Source organism: Strix aluco, chromosome 3 (assembly GCF_031877795.1).
Source record: "Strix aluco isolate bStrAlu1 chromosome 3, bStrAlu1.hap1, whole genome shotgun sequence".
In the NCBI taxonomy this organism is placed as follows: Eukaryota; Metazoa; Chordata; class Aves; order Strigiformes; family Strigidae; genus Strix; species Strix aluco.
Genome location: NC_133933.1, coordinates 126,194,998 through 126,211,275, shown reverse-complemented (window position 1 = coordinate 126,211,275; position 16,278 = coordinate 126,194,998). Strand labels below are relative to the sequence as shown.

Here is a 16,278-nt window from a genome sequence, read left to right as displayed (position 1 = left end):
CACCCCCCCCTTTTGCACAGCCCCAGCATTTGCCCCCTCAATAATGCTGAATTTAGGGAATTAACCCTAAAACCAGCACCGATAATAAAAGATTAGTTTTCTGAGAGATCAACAGGTTGATCCAGCTGATGAAACAGCCATATGAGCTTCAAGGCTAAGCAAAGTGAGGCAGTAGGGGAGGAAGGGAAGGTAAAATTTGACTTGGCCTAAGTTGCTTATGAAGGTGCACCCATGCACTGTCTCCTTGTAGAGCTGGTGAGCTTCTGGGGTGGAATCATCAAATTCTCTTCCCCTCCCCTTGCAGGTTATGTGTGTGAATATGATCTGAAGCTAGCAGAGCACAAAGGTGCTTGAAATTTAAGTTATATTTTTAAACTTTGAATTTTGTTGGCATTTCCTTGGAAAATAATAAATTTGTATGAAAAGGTCCGAGATTTTTTTGTGTACTTTTATCCAGCACTTGTTTCAGTGATGGGATGGATGCCTTAAAGTGTAACATTTTCAGGTTAGATTTAATGCTGATGAAAGGTCTTGGAGGACAACTCTGAGGACTTCTGTTTAATCTAAAGGAACAGGTTCTTCAACGTTAGTGAGAGGCAATGAGGAGGAGGAGGCAGTGCATGACTGCTTAAAGTAACAGAGACATGCCAAAACCAATGATACTTTTGTGGCCCACAGAGAAGCTCCAAAATTTATTATATTTTTTAATATATTCATAAATTCCCAATTTGCAGGAGTCAAACTCAGTAGAAGTCATGTATGAGTCTTTCTCTTGGATCTGGTCTACACAATCTGACCAACTAAGTCAAGGGACCTACTGACACAGGCTGTGATTCCCTCTGACCTTTGTATCTCATATTTTCCTTACAAGAAAGCAGGTTAGAGATGGTGCTGTCTCTTTCCAGCCTGGATTTAGGATGTTGTTGGGTTGTTTATGGGAGTTGGGAGCAGGGAAGTGGCCCCATCCACCTCTGGCTCCCAGGATATAGCCCCTAGGATTGCAAACCTTCGCTCACACCAACCTCAGGAAACTTCAATGTTGGTCCTTTCCAACATGCTGAACATAGAAATCTCACTCTTTTCAATCTGAGAAAGTTACTCCATGAGGTAAATGTAATGCAAAAGCTGAAGCAAATCCTAAAACTCTTCTGGTTTCTGAGGAGAACTGGACTAATTAGCTGAAAGCCAGATGTTGATATGGGAATATAAAAGTTTTTTCTCCATTGATTTAGTCAGACTGGAGAAAATACTGCAGTGTTTCCAATCCTCAGGATGATGGAGTAGTGTTGTGATCCTTGCAAGCTGCTTAAATTCCCTGCCAGCAAAGCAGCTAGGAAATATCCCCTAGCACAGGTATAAGCCTTGCGGGACTGAAGATCTAATTGCATTTCTTGATTGGGGTCTGTTTTATGGGACTGGAAAATGCAAAGCACAGCTATGGAGATGAGATTTTTAAGCAACGTGCCTGAGCTGGTTTCAGCTGGAATAAAGTTAATTTTCTGCCTAGTAGCTGGCATAGTGCTGTGTTTTGGATTTAGGATGAGAATAATGTCGATAACACGCTGATGTTTTAGTTGTTGCTAAGCAGTGTTTATACTAAGTCAAGGACTTTTCAGCTTCTCATGCTGCCCTGCCAGCGGAGGCTGGGGGTGCACAAGCAGCTGGGAGGGGACACAGCCAGGACAGCTAACCCAAACGAGCCAAAGGGATATTCCAAACCATATGATGTCATACCCAGTATATAAACTGGGGGGAGTTGGCCAAGGTTCACTGTGGCTTGGAGATTGGCTGGGCATCTGTCATTGGGTGGTGAGCAATCGTATTGCACATAGCTTGTTGTGTATATTCTATTGTTATTATTATTTTCCCTTCCTTTTCTGTTCTATTAAACTGTCTTTATCTCAACCCTTGAGTTTTACTTTTTTTTTTTTTCCAATTCTATCCCCCGTCCCACTGCAGGGGGTGGCACTGAGCAAGTGGCCTCGTGGTGCTTAATTGCTGGTTGGGGTTAAACCATGACAGTCCTTTTTTGGCACCCAGTGTGGGGCTTGAAGGGTTGAGATAACAACAGATCTGACCAGAGCGTGTTAAAACAAATTTGTTACAAGTATTCATTATATTAGTTTAATAGTTGGCGGTCACAATGTTGATTTATTGGCTCTTAGAGCTGTGTTATGTATCACCTTACTTGCTGTATATAGTCCCTGTGCTGCTGCTTATCCGTGGGAGGTGGATTAAGGTTTTCCCTTTGATATACTACGTAATGCTGATTTATGGTACGATAAAATTATTGGTTGTGAGACTAATCCAGTATTTGTACTCAGCATTGACATCATTTCCATACTTCAGGAGCCATCTCTTGGAAACTATTAATAATTACACTCTTTACCTTTTCTCCTTGGAGAGCCAATCTATGGAGGAGACACCTTCCTCCACCTTCCCTTTTTCCTCCAGGCTAGTTACAATAGCTCTTGAGAATTTTGAATATCGTTGGGATGTTGAAACCAGCATGGTCCTATTGCTAGAAACCAGCATGTTCCTCAATGTGGTTCAGATCTTGTTTAGGGTTAAACAACTATTTAAGAGTACCACCCTGAGATCTGCCCGAGGCTGGATAATCATGGGTGGCATGGCATGTGGGGGAATATGGGCAGGTATCTAGAGAACTTCTCACTTCCAATGGTTTGGAACTTCACTCCTGAACAATACAGGACCCTGATAAAGTGAGAATATTTGAAAGAAAAATGCTGTGGCTATTCCAAAGAGGCACAACTTAACCACGCTGTGCTGGGCCCTGGCCAGTATCTACCAAATGCTGCTTGATCCTATGCAGCACCCTCAAGGGGAAGGGAGGGAAAACTGACCCACTGGCACTGTGGTTACTCCAACCCCTGCAACAGGCACTGCAGCTGACCCAGAGAACCAACGCATGCCAGTATCAGTCACCCCTCTACAGAAGAAGAAATACACAAAAAAATCAGTTTGCTTAGTAAGGGATAAAGATTTTAAACGGGGCCCTGAGCAACAACAAGCCTTTGAACAAATTAAACGGGAAATAGTTCATGCAGTAGCCCTTGGGCCAGTCTGGGCAGGACAAGATGTTAAAATGTGCTCTATGCTGCAGCCGTGAAGAATGGCCCTACCTGGAGCCTCTGGCAGAGAGCACCCAAGGAGGCTTGAGATCAGTCCCTGGAGTTTTGGAGTCGAGGTTACAGAGGATCCGAGGCCCACTATACTCCAACTGACAAAGAGATATTGACAGCATATGAAGGGCTTCGAGCTGCCTCAGAAGTGGTTGGTACTGAAGCACAGCTCCTCCTGGCACCCCAACTTCTGGTGCTGGGCTGGATGTTCAAAGTGAGGGTCCCCTCTGTACATGGTGCAGCTGAGGCCACGTGGAGTCAGTGGGTCACGCTGATCACAAAATGGGCTCAAATAAAGAGCCCCAGTCACCCAGGAATTTTAGAAGTGATCATGGACTGGCCAGAAGGCAAAGATTTCAGAACATTGCCAGAGGAGGAGGTGATGCATGCTGAAGAGGCTCCACTGTATAATAAACTACCAGAAAATGAGAGGCAATATGTCCTGTTTACTGAGGGGTCCTGTTGCATAGGTTGTTTAGTCTGGAGAAGAGGAGGCTGAGGGGAGACCTCATCGCCCTCTACAGCTACCTGAAAGGAGGCTGCAGAGAGGGGGGGATGAGTCTCTTGACCCAAGTAACAAGCAATAAGACAAGAGGTAATGGCCTCAAGTTGTGCCAGGGAAGGTTTAGACTGGCTATTAGGAAGTATTTCTTTGCAGAAGGGGTTGTTGGGCGTTGGAATGGGCTGCCCAGGGCAGTGGTGGAGTCCCCATCCCTGGAGGGGTTTAAGAGTCGGGTTGACCCAGCGCTGGGGGATCTGGTAGAGTTGAGAACAGTCAGTGTTAGGTTAATGGTTGGACTGGAGGATCTTCAAGGTCTTTTCCAACCTTGATGATTCAGTGATTCTGTGGTGGTAAAAAAGCATCAGAGTGGAAGGCAGCTGTATGGAGTTCCCTATGACAAGCTGCAGAAACTGCTGAAGGAGAAGGTGAATTGAGTCAGTTTGCAGAGGTGGAAGCCACCCAACTGGCTTTAGACATCGCTGAGCGAGAAAGGTGGCCAATACTTTATCTCTATACTGACTCATAGATGGTGGGAAATGCCCTGTGGGGGTAGTTGCAGCAATGGAAGCAGAGCAACCAGCAGCACAGAAGTAAACCCATCAGGCAACATGCCTGAGCTGGTTTCAGCTGGAATAAAGTTAATTTTCTGCCTAGTAGCTGGCATAGTGCTGTGTTTTGGATTTAGGATGAGAATAATGTCGATAACACGCTGATGTTTTAGTTGTTGCTAAGCAGTGTTTATACTAAGTCAAGGACTTTTCAGCTTCTCATGCTGCCCTGCCAGCGGAGGCTGGGGGTGCACAAGCAGCTGGGAGGGGACACAGCCAGGACAGCTAACCCAAACGAGCCAAAGGGATATTCCAAACCATATGATGTCATGCCCTGGGGACATATAAACTGGGGGAAGTCAGTTGGGGGATGCCGTGGCTTGGAGATTGGCTGGGCGTTGGTCAGTGGGTGGCGAGCAATTGTATTGTGCATCACTTGTTTTGTATATTCTGTTATTATTATTATTTTCCCTTCGTTTTCTGTCCTGTTAAACTGTCTTTATCTCAAGCCCTGAGTTGTTTGGGTTTTTTATTCCGATTCTCTCCCCCATCCCACTGGGTGTGGGGGGGGGAGTGAGTGAGCAGCTGCATGGTGCTTAATTGCTGTCTGGGGTTGAACCACAACACCACCATAGCTCTATTATTTGCACCAAAGAACATCAGAAGATACTTGCACAGACATTTCTTTCATTGCAGTAAAATACTACCAGTAGTGGATCGGCAGCATTGGCAAGGGAGGAGCCAGTTTCCATGGTAAGTGAGTACTAACAGACCCGAGGCAAATGTTTGGCCTGAGCTGGCTGTTGGTTAGCAACATCCTTGAGAAATGCAACATGGTTTTATCTACGAGTTCTTTATATAAAGGGCTGCACTTTCCTCCAGATTTCCATTATTGCAAACCAAATGTCACCATCAGTCTGTGATCAGTGCTTTGAAGATAAATTATAATTTTTTTCCCTCTCTTTTTCCTTATTTTTGGATAAATCCTGTTTTTTCACAGTGCATGTCTCATTTTTATTCCAGATGCTGCTTGATCTGTTAAAATTGCTCTTGAGAGGAGTTGATGCACCAGTGAACACCCACTAAACAACAATTGCTCTTTTACCAGGCACCTTTCTGAAGTGTGCAGCATGACAGAGCTCCATGAAGCTGCAGCTTTGGGGGACTATGACCTGGCACGTGAGATTTTGAGGACAGGGCGCTGCGACCCAAATCACAAGGATGTTGACTGGCATGACAGGACCCCGCTGCACTGGGCTGCTGCAAAAGGTAAGGGCACCCCCTGCTATGTTAGCTCTGCGAGCAGGTGCCTTAAAAGGTGATGCTGATTGCAAATACATCTTGCTATGATGGCAATTAATGCTGGTAGTATTCACAGCTTTATCTGATCATTTTGTCCTCAATGGGAAAGAAAGAGAAAAATACCAATTTAAATGCAAACTTTGCCTCCAAAATAATTTCTGGGGTTACCATCAAAGTGATTTTTTAGCTTTTTTTTCCTGTCACTTGAAAATTTACAATTTACAGGGTATGTACATATAGCATGCCTGCTTGTCCCCCACATTACTTTTCTAAGAGGAGTGCAGAGGAGTTATTTCTCATGTACACCTCCACGAATGAGCAGAAAGTCAAACCCGCTGTATTTAAACCAGGTATTTATCAAACCCAATAGAACAAAATAACTACAGCGTGTTTTACATTGCTCTCCCTTTATCCCACCTCGTTGAATGAACAAACAGGACCAGAGTTGTTTGCAGCTCCCATTTGGTCCTTCACCATCAGAAGTGCCTGTTAAATTCAAACATCCCTTTATAGGCCAGAAAAGAGATGAATGCAACCATATAATGTATAATTCTGCACAGTGTAAAATGGGAAACTGGACCTGTACTCCTCCATGCTAGGGTGTTTGTTACATTTTGGGAGCTCACATCATGGCATCTGTCGTTGCTCAGAAATCAAGTGTGTGTTTTGCTGGTTTATACTTGACACCATGTTTTACTTTTGCCTTGATGGATTATTATTCCTTTGGGCAGCAGCAAAGGGAACTGAGTTATTTAAGAAAATAATGATGAGACTGGCATGGCCTAGGTGCCATTGGGAACAGTCTAGCTCAGTCAAGGCAGTGTGAAGTGGGGTAGAAATAACTTTTTTTGTTTCTTTAAGCAATTCCACAAGTCAGAAAAATATGAAGGTGAATGAAGACTAGTAATTTCTCTATCTCCTATCAAACAAACCTTTGTTTTAGTGAAGCTGTTCACAAGTTTTCCACTTTTTTAATGTTTAAATTTTATTTTGCATTGAACTAAAAACCAAAATGAAACAATTGAGACAGTCAATAGCCAATTGGTCAATGACTAATTGAGATGTGCTGTTCAGAAATTAGTAAAAAGCTTTTTTGATTTTATTGTTGGTTTTGTTGCAAAAATGCTTCTGGAAACAGTCCAGTTTGGAAAAAAAAAAAAAAGCATTTTCTAATGAGTATCATTTATTTGATAAATCAAATGGCCAGGTCATGGGTAAAATCCATCGTTACATGACTGAGGGAATTATGATCAACTGTGTGTGACTGTCTTCTGCATCCTGAAGGAATAAAGTCTAATGCAGGTTCATCTTCTCTCCCTGTTTCTCTGCCCAACACAAGGGCAGTCGGAACTGGTCAAGCTCCTCGTGGATCACGGCGCCCGGCATTGCCTGCGGAGTGACGTGGGCTGGACTCCGGCTCACTTTGCTGCTGAGTCAGGGAGACTGGGGGTGCTTCGCACCCTTCATTCCCTGCATGCTGCCATGGACGCGGCTGACCTCTTCGGCGACACTCCCAAGAGGCTTGCGGAAATCTATGGTCACCACGACTGCTCCAGGTTCTTAGAAAAGTGAGTAGCGATGGCTGGTCCCACTGCAGCAGCTGATGGGGAACGAGAAATTAAAATTAAATTGACTGCTAGATAGAGGATCACAACAAATACAAGTGTGTTACTTATCTTTCCACCTAAAGCCTATTAAAGCCGTCAAGCATGAGTAGTAAATAAGCAAATATGTGTCTTTGTCAAGGGGAAGACATTCATTTATTCCACTGCCTTCTGTGGTTTGTCTTGGTATGTTTTCAAAATCGTTACCACTTCATGACATCATTGTTTTTATAAGGATATTACAGAGTGATTATTTAGCAAAGGAAATGAAGGCAAGAACTAAGAAATATTAACCTCTTAGAGTGGTGGATACTGAATACACAGGTTGAATTGTTTAAGAACAGGCCTTTAGTAGTTGATAGTAGTGAATATATATCATGTATATCACCAGCAGCACTACAGGCTTGGGGAGGAGTGGCTGGGGAGCTGCCAGTCAGAGAGGGACCTGGGGGTGTTGATTGACAGCCGGCTGAACATGAGCCAGCAGTGTGCCCAGGTGGCCAAGAAGGCCAATGGCATCCTGGCTTGTATCAGAAATAGCGTGGCCAGCAGGGACAGGGAAGTGATCTTACCCCTGTACTCGGCACTGGTGAGGCCGCACCTCAATTACTGTGTTCAGTTTTTGGGCCCCTCACTACAAAAAGGACATTGAATGACTCGAGCGTGTCCAGAGAAGGGCAACGAAGCTGGTGCAGGGTCTGGAGCACATGTTGTACGAGGAGCGGCTGAGGGAACTGGGGTTGTTTAGTCTGGAGGAGGCTGAGGGGAGACCTCATCGCCCTCTACAGCTGTCTGAAAGGAGGTTGCAGAGAGCTGGGGATGAGCCTCTTGAACCAAGCAATAAGCGATAGGACAAGAGGGAATGGCCTCGAGTTGCACCAGGGCAGGTTTAGACTAGGTATTAGGAAACATTTCTTTACAGAACGTGTTGTTAGGCCTTGGAATGGGCTGCCCAGGGAGGTGGTGGAGTCCCCATCCCTGGAGGTGTTCAAGAGGCGGGTTGACATAGCGCTGAGGGATCTGGTGTAGTTGGGATCTGTCAGTGTGAGGTTAATGGTTGGACTGGATGATCTTCAAGGTCCTTTCCAACCTAGATGATTCTGTGATTCTGTGATTTGGCTTTTCTTGCAGTAGAGAGCCATGCTTTTTTTTTTCCATAATTATTGAAAATTATACCTTTTGATCTGTTAAGAGGATGGCCACATATTACTTCCAAATTTTGGAAAACTCCTTATTGTCTTAACTGTTTGCAGTTATCACTGTCACAACATATGCAATGTATAATATGCTTTTTAAAGGGTTTCCAATTACCATTCCTGTTTTTCAGCCACTGATTTGGCTCACGGATATTTTCACCCTTGTAAAGCTGTTTCCCTGGATCAGGATGCAGTCCTCCAGAGATCTGAGCTGTGTCACATACCTGCATCTTTCTAAAACAGTGGAACAGATCACCAGAACCAGCTTGTTCAGTGCAAGTCCTAGTCCCACACCTTACCTGGTATTTAAATACACTGCTTGTGAAACTTGCACATGCCAGACCCTGAGATGCTGAAAGCACCCAAAGGCTTTTCCTCCTCTGGGTTTTTCTGTGAATTTAGAGTCCCACCATAGTCCTTAACTGGCATCTTTTTTACCACGGCCACATTCTCAAGACTGCTTTGGCACCATCAAATCATGGATTTCTTTATAGACGCATATCCAACTCAAAAGGCTCCAGCTTGCCAGTTCAGCACAAGAGCTGCCAAATTCAAAATCGGGTATGATGGCTGGGCAAATGCCTGAGGTGACCAGTGTCTACCAAATGCCAATTTTCATTAATCCATGTAAACTTTTCTGTAGGTACTTCTACAACTTGTTGGTTCCTGCTGAAATGCTCCATGCCCACCTTTAATCTTGACACAGCATCAGTGTCCTTCCATAGGAAGAGACACTCAAACTGTGGAAAATCCCCCTGTACAGAGCACAGAAAACTTTCTAGGGGAGCCACAGCTTCCCATTTCTGAGCTCTGGATATTATAGAAGCTGATGGGACCTTTCACATGCAGGAAACCTTCCAGCTAAAGCCTCACTATTTATGGACCTGACGTGCTGCAAACCCTCACTATTCACCCCCTTCCTTTCACACAGAAGAATCAGCTCTTATTGCCCTTACACCTTCAGTTTAAAGAAATTTAAACAACAAACAGCTGATATCTAAACTCTGCTACTTAGTTTTTTTACTACCCAGACTGTAGCTGGGATAAGCTCAGTTTTGCCAGTTCTCTGAGAAGGGGGAGTTTCTCTTTATACTGTTCTCAGATCTTGGCTTGCTTAATTTCTTTATCAGAACAGGTAAATATTGTTTTCCCTGGAGAGTGAAAGGTCTGCAGGCCTTTTGCCCTTGATTAATCATTTATAGCAATTGCTAACCTATTCAGTGCTGTCATTTTTGCACCAATCTCACCATTAAATCCTGCTTATCAAGTCCTGACAAGTCTGTAGCATTTGCCGTGCTCTTGGCTGTGCACCAGAGCCGTGGGGTGAGGTGACAGCAAAGAGGGGGGGAATTGTGTGGATGATGCCGACGGGCAATGCCCCCAGCAGGCAGAGTGGGAGGATGATTGACAGAATGATTGACATCCTGGTCTGAGCCACCTACGCAACAGCCTAGAGCACTCATGGAGAGGGTTTTCTGAGGTAAATGACTAATTTAAGGTGGAAATTGTCTTTCAGAGCCACGTGCTGGCCTGACTCGCCCTGAGGCTGCATGGCTCAGCTAGGAGCATGGCCGGGAGAACTTAATAACTGGGAAGATGCTCTGAACGCCCGTGTCTAGGACATTTTATAAGACACACGAAGCCTGTATGATCACCTCACAGCCATAACGCAGCCTGTGGGCAGCAAACAGTTTATCACCAGGGCTCAGGAGCCCTTTTTTTCAAGCCCAACCACTATAATTTACAACCACAGAGGATGCCTTCACCCTCATGCAACAGTTTCACCTCCTCACATCAGCAGACTTGGCATTAACTAGGAGGAATTAGTGGCATTTGTAGCATAATCAGGAGTACCTTCTGCTCCTGCGGGTGTGCAGAAGGTCCCAGAGGTGATGTCCACGGTCAGGATCCGTGGCTGCAGGGGGGAGCTGGGCAGTGCCGCCCTGTGCTGCAGACAGAAGATGAGGTGTGTGTCTGCACGCTAATGCTGTGCCACACAGAGTAGGTCTGCCCTTCGCTCATGGCAGTATTGGTATGTAAATATGAGGGATATTTTGTTACAGAGCATCTCTGTCAGTTCTGGATATTTGCCTGTCATGCAAAAAGAGAGGAAAGGCAATTTTTAAAATAATAGCCTATGCCCAATGCAGGGCTGACATGCGTATCTAACCAGGGCTATGAGCATCCAAATCCTTCCTAAATCCCACTTCAGCCCTCCCTGGCACCACCACGATCCTCGCACGCTGCCTGTCTGACCCCAGCTGCTGCTGGCTGCACGAGCATACCCCTGCCTACCTGGGCTGAGCCACGGCTCTGTGCTGGGGGTTGTTTGCGTCAGCATGGAAATATTACGGGTATGGACATGTAAATGTTATTAACATGTAAATGTTAGGAGTATTCTGCTACAGAGTATCCATACCACTCACCAAAGTTTGCATGGGCATGCAAAGAATAGGAAGCAGCCTTCAAAGCACAGCTGCTTCTGAATAGCAACCATGTAATTTGCATCAGATATTTTTTTGGCAGCAGGAGGGTTTTGCCTGGGTATGTGGCTTTACCCTGGATGCTGTGAGAGCTGTCGAGGTGGCAGAGACCCGCAGCCTGTGCCAGCCTGCCTGCAAAGTGCTGAGTGTTGAAACTGCACCCAAGGCTCCTCTGTCCAAGCCCAGGACATGTATATATATATATACACATACACACACACACACACATATATATAGACACATACCCCACATGCATATGTTTGTGTGTGTGTATGTATGTGTGTATATATATTTTATATATAGTTATGTGTATATATATACACACTGTATATATTTTTATATATTTATAAATATAGTATATATTTTATATATATACACATTTCTATTTATACTGTGTATATATATATATTTGTATATATAGAGAGGGAGTAAGCCCACGCTATGCAGCACATCTGTGTGGAGCTGCTGGCTTTGCTCCATGCTCTCAGCCAGGACAGCGTTGCACTGACATGACAGTGCTGCTGTATTACAGAAAAAAAGGATTTTTCCCAATATTTAGTAGTATTTTTGACTGAGCTCCATAAATACTGAGCACCTACAAACTCAGACCTGTGCAATAGGAGAAAAGGGTTTGTCTTCTCTTGGACAAGATGTACAATTGGGGTATCTGTGCCCAGGTGCTGGCAGTGGGGGAGTGCAGGGGGGTCTCTGTGAAAAGAGAGTGAGGCTGCCCCATGCCGGACACAGCTCAGCCCATCAGCCACTCTGGTGGCTCCTCTGGGAAAACATATTTAAGAAAGGGCAAAAATGCTGCCCAGCAGTGAGGAGTGAGGGAAGAAGTGTGCGAAACAGCTCGGCAACACGAGGGTCAGAGGGGCAGGGGAGGGAGGAGGTGTTTCGGGTCCCAGAGCAGGGATTCCCCTGCAGCCTGTGGAGGACCATGGTGGAGGAGATGCCCAACTGCAGCCCACGGGGGACCCCACGCTGCAGCACGTGGACATGCCCTGAAGGGCTGCAGCCCATGGGCAGGACCACGCTGGAGCAGGAAAGAGCATGAGGAGGAAGGAGAGGCAGAGATGAAGCGTTATGGACTGACCACAACTCCCATTCCCCATCCCCCTGTGCCGCTCGGGGGAGGAGGTAGGGGAGTTGGAATGAAGGAGTGAAGTTGACCTGTGAGGAAGAGGGGGTGGGGGGCAGATGGTGTAGCTTTGTCTTTGTTCCTCATCATCCTACTCTGTTTTCAGTTGGCAATAAATTAAACTGATTTTCCCCGAGTTTGTTTTGCCCATGACGTAATTGTTAAGTGATCTCCATGTCTTTATTTTAACCCAAAAGCTTTTCTGTCTTTCTGCCCCTGTCCTGTTGAGGAGGGGCAGTGAGAGAGCAGCTGGGTGGGCATCTGGCAGAGGACCAAGGTCAACCCACCACAGTGGTTCCTGTTTTTACAGTACTTTCTCCTGTTTCCTGCTGATGTGAGGAAGAACTGAAAGAGAACTGAAAGAAACTTTCAGTGACTTGAAACCTGGGGGTTGGACTAGATGATCTTCAAAGGTCCCTTCCATCCCAAACCATTCCATGATTCTATGTTGTGTGACTTGGACATGAAGGATAGACGTACTTGTTCTTTCAAAATTCTTCATTGCCTACAAAATACAGAAAGTGGCTATCTATTTTTTAGTTTGGGGTCACTTTTTTTCCAAAATAATTGACTGTGTCTGTGCCAGGCATGTGTAAAGATTATAAAGAGAAAGTTAACAACACTTAATAGTAAAAATACTTAAGAGCTGTGATTAACAAAGCCATAACTGAGATGACAAAAAAAAGTAATTCTACTGCTCAAAGGAGCATTTTGGTCTTGATGAAAGTGGTTTTTAATTTGCTTTCTTTGTTTTCAAAGGAAAGTGTAATGACAAGCCATTGATATTTCAAGGCTAGAAGGAAAAGTACAGTGAAGTGTGTTTATTTTCAGGTCAGCTTGTACAGTGTCCTTCACTGAAGGTCTGGGAATGTGTTTGTTTAATAGAAAATATATGAATATCACCCCAAGAAATTAGGACTTTGGGAAAATCACAGATGCCAAGAGCAAACTCACTGCTGACCTGGAAATTGCAGAGTCTGGATGGACCCTGGGAGTGTTTGACATCCAGCAGGTTTCACACACTTGAAATCATAGCGACAACTTGAAAAACACAGCTAAAAACCCCAGCAACCAGTGGAGAGTTGTCAACGGTTTGTGTATGGAGGTTTTGTGCTGGGGAAAATGGTATCTTCTACATAATGTTTTCCCGTGCAAAATTGGAACCTCTGCAGCACAGCCTTATTTCTATGACATTGCTTAAGTCAAGTTATTATTTAAAAAACAGAAATGGGGATGAATTGTCAAACTTAGTTCTGGATTTGAATGCAAAGTTTAGCAAAATTTCAAGGCTGAATTGGATGAGGGTTATACAATTTCTGAGATTAAAATGTCTTCTATAAAGATTAACGATGTACAAATGCTCCCAAATTCCTGTTGTCTTCAGATCTGATTTTTTGGCATTAAGAATTTCTCGTACTTATGAATAAGCAGTACAAAAAATAAAATGGAAATGTTGAGGTTGCAGAGAGTTAATATACCATGTACAATTGCATTAAACGTGCTTAAGTCTATTTAATAGCACACGGATTAACAAGATCAGTCTTTGAGAGCTTTTTATGGTTGAAATTACCATTCCAATGGTAAAAGTCCAGTCTCACTGTAGGTCCTTACCAAAAGTTTCCCACTTCAGCCCAACTCTGGGTGAGTACCTGGTCACTTGGGGTGATGAATGTTGTTGGATTTGGGATGAGCCTCAGTGTTTTCTCTTCTATTGATGGCAACAGTGTTTTGACCATACGACTACCTGATCCCCTGGTCTGTAGATGGGCAGCTCATGAGCGGTGGTGTGGCTGTGCTGTGTCTGAAGATGCACTCTTGCTTTCTTCCCCAGAGCAGAGGTGGAGAGCAGAAACTATCGCAGGATGGCTGCAATGAAAGGAATCCCCTTAGACCAGAGAGATGAAGACTGGGAAGTCAAGAAAGAAGAACTTGAGAGAAACCCACCATGTTCATGGGAGCTACACTACACATCCTCCACTCCAAAGAAAAATCAAAAAAAAAGGGGGAAGCAGTAGCGTGCCCCGCCTGTTTGGTGCCACTGACAACTCGCAGTGCAGAGCAAAGACACTGGCAGAGCTCAGATGCCCCTGCAGGGTGAAATATGGATGAACAGGAGAAGCAGATGGACACAAGAATGGATCTTTGTGATGTACCATAAATGCTATCACTGACAGGGAACAGGTAGAAGTGCTTCTGTCTGTCTGGGTGTCTATACGTATCAGATCTCAAATATCAGAAAGCTGCTGACAATGTTTTAATATACTAATATTCTAAGTCATTGAAATATATAAATTTAAAGAAATTACAGCAGTTACCCATATTGTCTGAGAGGGAAATGGTTTTGCTCCTAATTGATTCAAGAAAGCATCTGGGAGTGTGGTTCTGCTCACTCTGGTGATGTTTTAGCTGGTTTACTTCTGGTCTTGAGTCAACCAGAAGGCTCTACAGGGGCTTGTAGTCTCTGGTGTTGCCTCTCTTTTCTTTGGAAGTGTAGTTGCTTCTTCTGGCTGAAGGAGAGATGTTGATGTTGACCTTTGACTGGATACGTGGGTCTAACAGCCTGTACCTACCATTCCTGGCCCAGCAGAAGGGAAAACTCGCTCCCTAGTTACTACTTTCAGACATGTGTGGCTGCCAAGACAGTTAGAGCACTGCCTTATTTTTAGCAGCGCCCCCAGTCATTTTATATCTATTCTCATAGGAATGCGGTGGAACTGGTTCTGAGCTATCCCTCTGCTCATCAGCACTTTCCATGGCAAAAGCATCTTTCACTGTTTCATTTCTCAATCATAAAAAGTCTGAATTTGACCCAGAGCAGTTTTCCATACTCTGCCAGCACTGGGCAGCCATTTGCATTGACTTCTGACACCTTTTATGTGTCTGCTTCCCCTCCCCTTATGTGTCTGCCCCGCTTCCCCTCCACTTCCCAAACCTGGTCCTTCTGGGCTGCCTTGGTTACAGGTGTCCTTCCCACCCAGCCACAACACTCAGGAAACGCAACCACAGCCAACAACTCTCTGAACCATCTCCCTCTTCTAGATTTCCAGGGTCTGATTCAGCCATCTACACAGAGGTGTCTAATGCCACTTGAGATGCTCTCGAGTACCCAGGCTGACCCTGCAGGTCTCCAGAAGATCCTGTGCTGTAGCTCAGAGCCCTATGCAGATGTCTCAGATACCCTAGGACTTCTCAGATGACTCAGAATGCCTATGTTAGGGCAAACGAGTCAAGCTCCAGCTTTGTCATTTGCACCTTCCAAGCCATATGAAACATCAACACCATTGACAGTTGGCCTGGCTGTTGAGTTAGTGACAGTGCACATGGAGACATATGTGGGGCAGAGTGCCTGTTGCCATGCTGATGAACTGAACAGGCCTGTTTCTAGCCATGAGGCCGTAGTGTCCTGTAGTTGAGGAACATTTTCCCCAGGACTGGGCACACCACTGCACCTCTCCAGAGAGCAACTTGAGCCTATGGGCTGTGCACTGTGGTCGTGGTGGTTTATAACCTGTCTCCTCCAGTGCCAGCTGGATGGGGCTGGTGCATGGTGGGGGGTGATGCTGTGTTGGGTATCATGTTCATGGGGTTTCATGGAGGTGGAAGAAGGTGTCTTCAACATGGTTTGCTGGGGCTGTGTTCTTTTATGTGAGAACATCTGCAAGATGTAGTTTTTGCCTGCTGAGTCTTGTGGTATGTGAGCTTTTGAGGGATGACGGTGCATGGGATGGAGGAGTAAGAAGGAATTTCCATGGTCTTTTTGTAAAAGCGATTGGGACTGTCATGCTAGAGGATCAACTGCATTGAGCAACAGCAGGGAAAGAGGGAGGTGTGGTGGTGCCTGTCCTTTAAAGGTCTTTCAGCTGTGGACATGTGTCCAGATGAGATATTTAACATCTGCCTCCCTTGGGAACTGTGGTGGTGGAGAGTGTCTCCTACGGTGAAGTGAGACTCAGTGGCGTTTGACATCTGATCTGAATTGCAGCTAAAGGCGATGGCTTTGAGTGTCTAATTTTGATCAGATGACTCAAACCCTTTCTTTTTAGTGGAACAACATGCACGCAATTGTTTTGCTTTACTACTGCAGGAAAAGCCGAAAAGAGTGAAAGCTAATGGTTCAAAAACACTTTCTTATACTTCCTTATTAACCTCTTCCCTTTCATTTCTGAGGGGATGGAGAGAAGAAAGAAGGGAGTGTTCTTTTGCCCACGGAAAAGGCAACCTTTAAATAAAAATCTTACAAACCAAGCTTTTTTGCCTTCACTTCAGCTTTTCAAATTAGCAGAAACTCTTCCTCTGGGTTGATTTCTAATAGAGAGTACATAGAAAGTAGTGAGTCCTTCACACTGTTGCCATACAAGA

General features: G+C 44.9%; 1 protein-coding gene across 4 annotated transcripts in view; it reads left to right on the top strand.

The window, feature by feature from the left end:
* The first annotated feature begins 298 nt into the window (after positions 1-298).
* Positions 299-16,278, top strand: part of ANKRD66 (ankyrin repeat domain 66) — a 24,334-nt gene continuing 8,354 nt past the window's right edge. For 2 of the 4 annotated variants that reach the window (XR_012622694.1, XR_012622693.1), the window contains exons 1-4: positions 299-4,946; positions 5,302-5,462; positions 6,835-7,063; positions 13,751-14,100. Coding sequence is in view for 2 of the 4 variants with exons in the window: in XM_074820196.1 (XP_074676297.1) it covers positions 4,783-4,946; positions 5,302-5,462; positions 6,835-7,063; positions 13,751-13,934 (738 nt within the window). In the remaining 2 variants the exon portion in view is untranslated. Of the gene's footprint in view, positions 4,947-5,301; positions 5,463-6,834; positions 7,064-13,750; positions 14,297-16,278 lie in introns of those variants that run through there. The other 2 variants (XM_074820197.1, XM_074820196.1) reach the window with 2 other exon arrangements.